Genomic DNA, 12542 nt, shown 5'->3' on the forward strand with positions numbered 1-12542 from the left:
TGTATACCACCACAATGGATTTGTAATGAAGCAATCAAGTGATAGAAGTGTAGACTTTCAGCTTTAATTCAAGGGGTTTAACAAAAATATTGCACTAACCGCCATTTTTTTTCATAGTCCGTCCATTTTCGCAGTCTGAAAAGTAATTTGCCAATTGACTCATAAGCAGTTTCATGGCCAGGTATGGCCTGTTTCCTCGTTATTTCATGACGAATTAAGGAGATAAAACGTTTGGAGTTGATTCCAAGTGTTGAATTTACATTTGGTAGCTGTTCATGGGAACTCTCAATATGTGGTCCAAAGGTGTGTTGATGCAAGTGAAGGAGGTCATCATTAGGCTAAAAAAAAACAAAAACAGACCTATCAGAGAGATAGAAGAAACTTTAGGAGTGGCCGAATCAACAATTTGGTACACTGTTAAACTGAAGGAATGCATTGACTAGGCAAGTCTAGAAGACTCCCATGGAGGTAGGTGTACCATTGATTAAAGTCTACAATCAAGAGAAGCCTTCATGAATGTAAATACAGAGGGTTTACCTCAAGATGCAAACTACCGGTTCCACTCAAAAACTGAAAACCCAAGACTTTGCTAGAAAACATCTATATAAAAAAAAAAAGTCTGCCCAGCTTTGGAAAAAGATTCTTTGAACACATAAAACCAAGATTAACTTGTACCAGAATGATGGGAGGAGAAGAGTATGGAGAAGGAAAGGAAGGGCTCATAACCCAAAGCATACCACATCCTCTGTCAAACATGGTGGAGGAAGTGTTATGGCATGGGCATGTACGGCTGCTAATGGAACTGGATCACTTGTGTTTATTGATGATGAGGCTGTTGATAGAAGCAGCAGGATGAATTCTGAAGTGTATAGAACTATACTTTCTGCTCAGTCAGTCAAATGCTGCAAAACTGATAGGACGGCACTTCACAGTACAGATGGACAATGACCCAAAACGTACCGCAAAAGCAACCCAAGAACTTAAGGCATTAAGTAAATTAACTGTTCTTAAATGGCCGATGACCTCAACCCAACTGAGCATGCTTTTCACTTACTGAAGACAAAACTGAAGGCAGAAAGACCCACAAACAAACAGCAACTGAAGGCGGCTGCAGTAAAGATGTGGCAAAGCATCTCAAGGGAGGAAACTCAGCATTTGATGATGTCCATGTGTTCCAGACTTCAAGCAGTGACTGACTGCAATGCATCTGCGTCCAAGTATTAAAAATAATCTGATTATTTATAATTATGTTAGTTTGTGCGATTACTTTGCAGCCTGTGAAAATGATGGGACTGTTAAAATGGCTGTAATTCCTAAACGGTTAATGGTATATTTTTGTTAAACTGCTTGAATTAAACACTTCAATCTTGATTAGATCTCTTTTAAAATCCACTGTTCTGGTGTCCAAGGGCATAATTATGAAAACTGTGTCACTGTCCAAATACTTATGGACCCCTCTGTAGCTACTCTAGGACTGATTTGTGGCCATTCATTACCATGTATTTATTTGTAATATATATATTTTTTTGTCTTTAAGGTGGAGTCAGTGATTTTTAAGTAATAACGTTGGTATTTGGCGATGTCCTCCTGACATTTTGGGAGCTTCATTAAAATACCCACTCAGAGAAAAATCTGGGCTCTGTGGCACCCATAGCTTGTAGACAAGAGGAAAACAAATTAGTCTTTGCTCATCAAAAGACCCTACTATCCTCAAGGTACAGTGAAGACATGCATCAGTATGCATAGTTTGATGAGTCCCTGACCTAGTGAACTAGCATGAGGATGCGTTTCAGACTGAGACTACAAAGCACTTCTGCAAGTCACTCTGGAGAGTGGGGTCTGAGAAATCTTATAAATATAAAATAAAGATATTCTTTATATCTACACAAAATGTCAACATTAAAAATCAAATCAAATAACACAGTTTCAACAGAAAAATGTCCGAGGATCTTCAAGCAGCATTCCTGCCCAAGACTCCTATAGCTCCTATTTCTCAAGAACTAATGAGTCTCTGATTCACGTTTACGAATTACACGTGGACACTAAACCCCAGTAACTACACCTAAGTGCAAGGTCCCCACATGTACATTTGTGATTATGAATATGTATTTTTACTATCGGAATAACTATTTAAGATATTCAGATTGATATTTATGGTAGAAGTTCATAACAGCGTATTGAAAGCATGAGGTATATCGACTGAGCGAGGATGACCCTTATGACACAGTCTTCAGCAGAAATTCAATTAAGAGACGTGATGGATGGAGAGATGCAGTGGAAACATCAATAACTCTCTGGCGACAAGGAGGATTCATCATAATCAACGAACAGACCTGCAGTATGGAAATTTGTGTGTGTTTGTGTTCCCTGTTGCCTGAAGCTATTGTGGTACCTCCTCGGCAACACTGCAGGGCATCTGTATCTGTGTGTGTGTGGCAGCAGGAGGTAAGAAGAGAGGATGCTGTGGGCCGAGTCTACGCATGGAACTGGGCCTTTGACATACACACACACACACACACACACACACACTTCACAGTTCATCACTTCAGTCCCTGTAATCTTTTTTCCACACCATGATCTAAAGGGATCCAACAAATGAAATCTCAGCAGACTCAGGGAAAAAAAAAAACCTCAGCATTCACCAGAAAAGAAGCTGCAGCTCTATCTATTCATAATACAGCAAACATACAGCTATACTATAAAATACTACTGCAGCATTGTTTCTCAATCCTAGCCCTGACGTACCACTGCCCTTACAGTTTGATGTTTGTAAAAGAATTCTTTCAGAAGGTTTTAGAAGGTAAAATGCGGCAGCCAATTAAATGCTACTGCGACCAAAGACATCTGACAATGTTCTGGCGTTGTCAGAATGTATCATTTTTTTTATCATTATTAAAACCTCAGACCGTGACTGCATTTACAATAGTTATCTAAATGCCACCAATAGGAGGACAGCATAGGATGACGTGCAAATCACAGGACAGCAAATACAGGGCAGTAGATCGTAAACATGCCAACGGACAGAATCTCAAGCTCACGTTCAAGAAGGTTTGTTTATGCGAGCCCATTTTCTGCACAAAACCAGATTGCATTTATTGATGACATAAACAGAGCACGGGAATTTTTACTTTAATCGCAGGTTTAGAAAATCTCATTAGAAGATCTTCAGCGTAAAACCTGACATGGAGAACATGTTACCATAGAGTCACAGAATGAAAGAGTTTTATTAGGATCAGCTTGTACATTGTGACGGGTAATAATCTTAAAAGACTGCTGTGAGGACTCACTGAAATCCTGGTTCATAACATTTATTAGCTTACAAGCTGAATCAGGTGAGTCGGTGAAACTGAAAAACACACTATATTGCCGAAGGTTTGTGGAAGCCTGAATGATCGCATCCATACGTGCTTTTGAAACATCCCATTACAGATTTAGTCGCGCTTTGCTTTTGTAATAACCTCCACTCTTCTTTCAAGGCTTTTCATTAGATTTTGGAGTGTGGCTGTAGGGATTTGTGCTCATTCATTCACAAGAGCATTAGTGAGGTCAGACACTGATGTTGGGCAAGAAGGCTTGGCACACAGTAAGTGTTCCAATTCATCCCAAAGGTGCTCAGTGGGGTTGAGGTCAGGGTTGTGTGCAGGCCACGAGTTCTTCCACTTCAAGTTTGGTAAACCATGTCTTCATGGAGGTCACGTTGTGCACAGGTACACTGCCATGCTGGAACAGGTTTGGGCCTCTTAGTTCCAGTGAAGAGAAATCTCAACGCTAAAGCATGCAATGACATCCTAGGCAATTCTGTGCTTCAAACTTTGTTGCAACAGTTTAAGGAAGGCCTACATATTGCTGTGATGGTCAGATGTCCACATACTTTTGGCCAGAAAGTGTATAAAAGACGGTAGCACTCCTGGAACAGATGACCCTACTGTAAATTGCATGGGATTTAAAAGAATCACTACAGAAATCAGTATGTAAGTCAAAGTTGAAAAGGGTTTTCAAATGAATACATCAACGGACAAACAAACAAGGAAGCAAATTTCATATCCCATATTTAAAATTATGAATAAAATGCTGTACAGGTAGCAATACGGCAACTACATGGTGGCGATGGCGAGAAGTTATTTTGTATAACTTGTATACAAAATTTAAAAAAAAAGAAGTTATTTTTGCTTAGAGCCAACACAAGTAAAGAAATGCCACTGGCTAGAGAGCAAAATATGCATCTTAAAGTCCTTATACCATCCACATGACCCAACAATCTTTCAAGCCGGCCTCTGGCCTCGCGCCAGTGGAACCACAATAAACCATTTTCATATTTCATTTTTCACCCCTATGATTTCTGACAGGAAGGAGCATCGGATGCAGAGCACTTACTCTGTGAAATTTCTCATTTCGCACTTCAGTGACCCTCATGGGCCTTCGAGAGGAATGCACCCGCATGAACGATACTATTAAGCCATCATTTCAACCACATTTAAGTGCAAAGAAACCAGCAGGGAAAACCTGGTTGTTTTAAAGAGTCCTTATACTCATGTCAACTGAAATCATCCAAATCAATTTCAGCAGTGCAGCTTCTTTGAATTACAGCGGTGTCGAGCGAGACCGGGGTCAGAGGGCAAGGCTGAATTCTGAAGCCGTCTTTTAAGCCCACACCCCACTCCAACCCCTCTACAACCCCCACACCCCCACATTAACCACAAGGACTCCTCTCCGAGTGTCCCTCGGCCGCTCGAACAATCGATAAGACAGCTCACAGGCAATCAGCCACCATTATTTGTGAAGTTCCACTCCAGTTCACATGAGCTGATAAAGGAGGTGCCTATTGATTCAGCGGCCCTCCAGGAGAGGGCAATTTAAGCAGCCGATGGGGCATAAAACAAACTCGGGGAAGAAAAGCCCTGGGCCAGAGCTGGTTCTGGGGTCTACATGTTGAGTGTCATTCAAGGAATAAGAGAAAGAGCATGTGCTTTTATCTCTCCTTCTCTTCTTTCTTATCACCACATCAAGCTTGTTGTACGAAGGATGCTACTGGGGCAACAAATGATTCCTGCTCGCTGAAGTGTGATAACCACATTAAATGTGCAGTTTGTTATTTTTTTAAATAGTTTCTAAACCTATAAAAGTGATATGATTTCAAAGATGCATTTACAATACTGCCATTCATGTAAAATTGCATAGGATCTTGCTTGGGCTTCTTTTAACATGATTATCTTGTTATAATGGCACCGGTCAAGAGGTGGGATATATTAGGCAGCAAGTGAACGGTCAGTTCTCGACGCTGATGTGTTGGAAACAGGAAAAATGGGCAAGTGTAAAGATCTGAGCGACTTTGACAAGGGTCAAATCGTGATGGCCAGACGACTGGGTCAGTGCATCTCTATAACTGCAGGTCTTGTGAAGTGTTCTTGGTATGCAGGGGTTAGTTCCTACCAAAAGTGGTCCAAGGAAGGATAATCGGTGAACCGTCAACAGGGTCATGGGCATCCAAGGCTCATTGATGCATGTGGGGAGCGATGGCTAGCCCTTCTTGTTCAAATCCACAGAAGCGCATCAGAACTAGACCATGGATAAATGGAAGAAGGCGGCCTGGTCTGATGAATCATGTTTTCTTTTACATCATGTGGATGGCTGGGTGTCTGTTTGCCGTTTACCTGGGGAAGACATGGCACCAGGATACACTATGGGAAGAAGGCAAGCTGGGAAACTTTGGGTCCTTGCATTCATGTGGATGTTACATTGATATGTACCACCTACTTAAACATCGCTGTAGACCAAGTAAACCCCTTCATGCCAAGAGTAGTCCCTAATGGTAGTGGCCTCTTTCAGCAGGATAATGCACCCTGCCTCACTGCAAAAATTGTTCAGGAATAGTTTGCGGAACATGACAAAGAGTTCCAGGTATTGACTCGGCCTCCAAATTCCCCAGATCTCAATCCGACCGAGCATCTGTGGGATGTGCTGGACAAACAAGTCCGATCCATGGAGGTCCCACCTCGCAACTTACTAGGATCTGCTGCTAACATCTTGGTGCCAGATACCACAGCACACCTTCAGAGGTCTTGTGGAGTCTATGTTTCCATGGATCAGAGCTGTTTTAGTAGCACAAGGAGGATCTATACAATATTAAGGGAGTGGTTTTAATGTTATGGCTGATGATAGATAGATAGATAGATTTCAGGTTTAGCTTATGAGACAGTAGAATAGAAAGAAAAAGAGAAAAGTGCTGTTCATTAGTCCTGACCTGTTTAAACTCCTCCCACGAGTTGGTCCACGTCCAATAATGTGCCTTGTACAGCCCGACCCGCACTGCCATCATCTCATTGCCACGGTAATAGAAAACGGGCCTGTTGAGTGTGAAATAGGATTGGTGAATGCTGGACAGTGGTGATAAGTCGCCTCATGCTTGGGCACTGCCAACTAACGCTGCCCCTCAGCCTTATCCCATTACGCGCTTAGCAGAACACCTTATCCACTGTGGTGGTCTCTCCCCCTCTCTTTCTGCCTCTGTCACTCCCTCTGTCTGTCTGTCTGCCCCTCTCCTTTCCAGGGGCTACAGTTGTTAAAAATCTGTGGTATATCAGTGCATACTGATCACCACTTTGTGTGTGTGTGTGTGTGTGTGTGTGTTCGTTCACACCTTTCTGTTAATGATTTGTTAAAGAGGGTGGAACTCAGATCCAGGCCATCGATTACCCGGTCTTCAGGAGCATTAAGGCCGGCTAGAGCAAGGCTGGTAGTGAAGAGATCCATCACGGTGCCCAGCTGATAACTGACCTACAGAGGAAAGAGAACATAGAGTAAAGAACGATAGAGACAGAAAAAAAATGAGAAACAGGAGTGAAATACCTAGCTGTCTAATATTAGAGTCACTGAATATAGTTCGGTACAGTTACTGCACAGTAAGATTCTGCACCACCAAATCTCATTTACAACTCCATTTCCGAAAAAGTTGGGACAGTATGGAAAATGTTAATAAAAACAGAGGAGTGATGTGTAAATGTACTTTGACTTGTATTTAAACAAAAAACGTATAAAGACAAGGTATTTGATGTTTTCACCTAATCAACTGCATAGTTTTTTGAAGATAAGCGTTTATTTTGAAATTGATGCATGCAGCACGTTCCAAAAAAATTGGGACAGGGGTAATTTAGGACTAATAGCAATGTGACAAGTGGAAATAAGAAGGTGATGTGAAACAGGCGAGGCAATCGTCTAATCACAGTATATAAGGAACCTCCAAAAAAGGCCTAGTCCTTCAAGAGCAAGGATGGGTCGAAGCTCGGCAATCTGCCAACAGATGAATCAGCGAATAATCCGACACTTTGAGAACAACATTCCCCAAAGACAAATCGGTAGGATTTTGGGCATTTCACCTTCTACACTGCACAATATAATTAAAAGATTCAAGGAATCCGGTCAAATCTCAGCGCGTAAAGGGCAAGGCCGAAAACCACTACTGAATACGTGTGATCTCCGATCCCTCAGACGTCACTGTCTTAAAAACCGTCATGAGTCTGTAATGGATCTCCTGACATGGGCTCGGGAATACTTTGCTAAACCTTTGTCACTCAACACCATTCGCCGCTGCATCCACAGATGCAAGTTAAGGCTTTACTATGCAAAGAAGAAGCCGTACATCAACACTGTCCAGAAACACTGCCCACTTCTCTGGGCTCGGTCTCATCTGAGGTGGACAGTAACACAGAGGAATCGTGTTTTGTGGTCCGACGAGTCGAGATTTCAAATAGTTTTTGGACAAAACAGCCGACGTGTTTTCCGGGCCAAAGAGGAAAAGGACCATCTAAGCGTCAAGTCCAAAATCCAGCGACTGTCATGGTATGGGGGTGTGTCAGTGCACATGGCATGGGTAACTTGCACATCTGTGAGGGCATCATTAATGCAGAAAGATATGTACACATTTTGGAGCAACATATGATGACATCCAGCGCAGGACGACGCCAAACCACATTCTGCCCGGATTACAAGCGCATGGTTGTGTAAGCAGAGAGTGCAGGTACTAGCATGTCCTGCCTGCAGTCCTGACCTGTCTCCGATTGAGAACGTGTGGCACATTATGAAGCGCAAAATAAGGCAACGAAGGCCCCGTACAGTTGTGCAGCTGAAGAAATGCATAATGGATGAATGGGGGAAAATTCCGCTTGCTAAACTTAATCAACTGCTGTCTTCAACACCCAAACGCTTTATAAGTGCTATTAAAATAAAAGGTGATGGTACACAGTGAACAGTGGAGTCATCAGAATTGAAATGTGTGTAGAATTTCAAAAATAAATAAAATTCACAAAGCATGCTAAAACATCAAATAATGTGTTAATAATGTGTTTTCAATATAGTACAGGTGGAATTGAATTTTCAAATAACTTTTTGGTTTTTTTTTTTTTTTTTTTGAACTTCCAGTTACCAGTATGAGGGAGTGTGAGAGCGATGACACCAAATTTAACACACCTGCTCCCCATTCACACCTGAGACCTTGTAACACTAACAAGTCACATGACACCAGGGAGGGGAAAATGGCTAATTGGGCCCAATTTGGACATTTTCACTTAGAGGTTTACTCACTTTTGCTGCCAGCGGTTTAGACATTAATGGCTGTGTGTTGAGTTATTTTGAGGGGACAGCAAATTTACACTGTTACACAAGCTGTACACTCACTACTTTACATTGTAGCAAAGTGTCATTTCTTCAGTGTTGTCACAAGAAAAGAGGTAATCAAATAGTTACAAAAATGTGAGGGGTGTACTCACTTTTGTGAGACACTGTATATATATATATATATATATATATATATATATATATATATATATATATATATATATATATATGTTTTTTGTTTTTTTTAAGTATACACACCCCTGTCAAAATTTCAGGTTTTCATGATGTCAAAAATTAAACCAAGATAGATTATGTCAAATCTTTTTCCACTTTTAACGTGATATAGCAACCAATACAATTCAAGTGAAAAACAAATAGAAACATTTTAAGGGGGAAAAAATGGAGGAAAAAAAAAACTGTAATTGTTAAAATGTAAACTTTTATTTGTTAAAATTTTAACATGAGTGTGTAGACTTTCTATATCCACTGTAGACTGACTTCTTTTGAACTTCACCAATATGCCCTTCATAACACAGCGCCTCTGACATGGCAAAAGTTTTAAAAAAAAACAAACAAAGAGTAATAAGTTCTCAGTGCAAAATCTTTACATTTACAAATTTAATCAGTGAACCAAGACTTTTTTGCTTTGACATTTGCTTCTTTAATTTTTCACTGGATCGTCAAAACTAAAGTAGCTAAAACGTAGTGAATTTCACCCAAAATCTATTTTCAAACATATCTGTATTATCATAGTGACCTGCTCACATTAGGACTGTAAACTCTGAGCCTCAATAATAGGTTTGTCCGATACAATGAATTAATCGTCTCTACACGGTGCCACACCGCCACGATATCCTTTGGCGTTTACTTTAATTACATTTATATTACCAGACCTGCCCAGCTTTACGCATATCCGCTCACTGCAGATGCATTCAAACACCCTGAACAGCAGATCGACAGTGAAAAACTGGCAGCCATGTGCACGTTAGACAGAAAATTTGTAAAAGGATTATACAAAAAAAAAAAAAACTTACTGCTATGTTTAATGCATTACTGTGGAATCATCTTTTAAAAAAAAAACAAAAAAAAAAACCCACCCAACCAGCTGAGTTTTGGTTTGTGGCTGCACAGCTGGTAATATAATTACACCCGCCCCTACTCTCCTTAACCCTGAAATGGTGGAGACGCTCGTTTTCCTATCTTTTTAAGGCCATCGGTTCTAGACAATTAAATTGTCTTTTTTTTTTAAGCAAGGAAAAATCAATATCGCAAAAGCCCACTTAACAACCGCAACAACTCGTGCAGTGATGCAACTGATAGTGATCCAGATGATAATATAGTCCCAATTTGAAGACAAATTTGCAAATACGTACTCTCCTTTGTATTTGAAATATATATGTTACGTGTATATATTCCCACCTCTTCCGTGGACACGTAACTAACCCCTAAAAAAAAAACCTTACTCTGCCACTTACACCTCTACTCTGCGCACTTTGCTTCTTCTAGAACTCACTTAAAGATCTTGTATAGTAGCACTACTTGTATTGTTCTCCGCTTGATATATCGCTTTGCTTGTATTTCCTCATTTGTAAGTCGCTTTGGATAAAAGCATCTGCTAAATGAATAAATGTAAATGTATATTTTACATTACAAGTAGTGAAAAACAGTGCAAATGTAATGCTTTTTTTTTTGCCAAACTCTTTCTTGAAAACTATCATGGCCTTCAGAAAGCGTGATCAGAGTACGGGATGACAGGACAAGCCTGGTGACTCCTGATCATACGAGCTACAATACACCACTACATGCACACACACACACACACACACACACACACACACACACACATACATCCTCTCCATGAAACCCAACAGGAAGCACAAAAGGAGTCTGTCCATGGGGCCCTGATGATGTGCTTCTCCAGTCCTCTCTAATCTCAGGCTCAGCGTTATTATATACCACACAAACAGCTCTGTAAATGAGGACTGAAGAGGCCGGGTGTGAGGGAATGAGGGAGGGAGGAAGAGAAAGAGAGAAAAGGGGGAGATGGGACACGCTGGAGCTGCGGTTTTATCTCCCTTCGCCAGTCGCGGCACAAAATAAAGCTTTATTTTATTTATAAACTTTGAACTATTTTCCGATAAAATGCCATTTTTTCGCTGTCATCCTTGATCTTCCATTCCATTCTCTCCTGAGCGGCCCTTTGAGGGAGACGGCACGCTCACAATCAGATAGTGCTATCAACCCGGAGCAGCTGGCTGTGCCACGAGCGCGCACACACGCGCACACACACACACGCGCGCACACACACACAACCTGCCTTAGCCTCTGTGAATTCTCCATTCTCTCCATCCGCCACCTTCTCAGCCAGAGAAGGCCTGGCACATTCCATTATCCCCACACACACACACACACAGAGGAAAAGGAGAAATCAAAGAAGACAATTAATAAGGTTGACTACCTACTACTACCAGTAGATCTAGCTCAATGGGAAAAGAAATACATTGTTGAAAGAAATACAGAAAGAAAAAACTTTGTGGAAAAAAAGACGACACATTTCTTTATCTCCCTTTTAAACTCCGTTAGTCCCCCCACTTTCCCACACCTTTTAATGCAGCTTCCCTGCTTTATTCTGGACTGAGTATGCATATGTCTTGGCTAAATCCTGGTGGAAGTTATCTGAGGAGACAGACCTGCTATCCTTGTCTAATTCACTCCAGCTCTGGGGCTCAGCTGATAAAGCGAGCCTAAGCGATGGGGCTGGCAGCTTTGGGGCTGACTGTGGCTCAGCCCTCCTCCTTGCATCCCTCCATCCTCCCTGTCCATATGTGGGAATGCTGAGCTGGCCGGCGTTCCTCTGCCAACCCATTCCATCACATCCTGAGCCAACTCGGTCTTCTGTTGGCATCCAGAAGTGAAGCCTGCCACGTCTGGAAATCATGAAGCATTTTGGATCGAGCATACCCAGTGTGTATAGATTATAAAAGCTTTAAAGGCCATAAAATAAAAGGGCCAGTGTGCTGATCACGGTGGTCAGGTGTATTTATACTGAGATCAGGTCACACTTAATGCACGCAGACGAAATCCATTCTAATGGCAACAGGGGCGAATACTTACGCAATCAATATTATGAGCTATTTTGTATAAATGCATGCCATATAATCCCAGTTATTTCCATTTCAGTTCCAGGTTGTGAGAATATACAATGTAGAAATGTTCATGGGGGCTGAATACTTATACACGGCACTCTACTTATATGCAATTAATTTGACTCTAGTCTGTGTTGCAAAGAGCGGCTGTCGAAATACTAATATTTAATAACTAATTAATAAGTAACTAGTTTAATAACTAATTAATTATAGCTAGCTGTACAGCAGTATACTGAGGAAATGAACTTTGGAGAAGGTAAATCCATCCGTCCATATGGCGAGGAACACCTTGGACTGGGTGCCAACCCATCGCAGGGCACAATCGCACATGTTCACTACGGACAATCTGGAAACGCCGAAATCAGCCTACGACGGATGTCTTTGGACTGGGGGAGGAAACCGGAATACCCGGAGGAAAGCATGGGGAGAACACGCAAACTCTGTGCACACAGGACGGAGGCAGGATTTGAACCCCCAACCCCAGAGGTGTGAGGCAAGCGTGCTAATCACTAAGCCACCGTGCACCTGAGAATGTAAATATAGAGAGTTAAATATCAAGGAAGCTGGAAGCTGATAAATATGTAAGTAAAAGAGGGTATTAAATAAGCTGCCATTACACCCAGCAGCTATCACAGTGACAGCCAAACATTGTGGATACTAGTCACCTTAACTTTTTCACTTTAACCGTCGTGAGCTTTTGTATGGATAACGTCAAGGAATGCACCACCAGCTACATTCAATGCTATTAACTAGTATTATTTTACCATTATAGGATACCGTTTTTAC

The 12542-nt window shown here is 41.4% G+C and overlaps 1 protein-coding gene across 5 annotated transcripts in view; it reads right to left on the reverse strand.

The window, feature by feature from the left end:
• The window catches only part of galns (galactosamine (N-acetyl)-6-sulfatase), a 63887-nt gene that overhangs the window by 14866 nt on the left and 36479 nt on the right, over positions 1-12542 (reverse strand). For all 5 annotated transcript variants that reach the window (XM_053616851.1, XM_053616850.1, XM_053616852.1 and 2 more), the window contains 2 exons: positions 6638-6774; positions 6242-6344 (listed from right to left, as the gene is read on the reverse strand). In XM_053616851.1, coding sequence (XP_053472826.1) covers positions 6242-6344; positions 6638-6774 — 240 coding nt within the window. The remainder of the gene's footprint in view (positions 1-6241; positions 6345-6637; positions 6775-12542) is intronic.

This window comes from Ictalurus furcatus, chromosome 27, assembly GCF_023375685.1.
Source record: "Ictalurus furcatus strain D&B chromosome 27, Billie_1.0, whole genome shotgun sequence".
NCBI classification, from domain to species: Eukaryota; Metazoa; Chordata; class Actinopteri; order Siluriformes; family Ictaluridae; genus Ictalurus; species Ictalurus furcatus.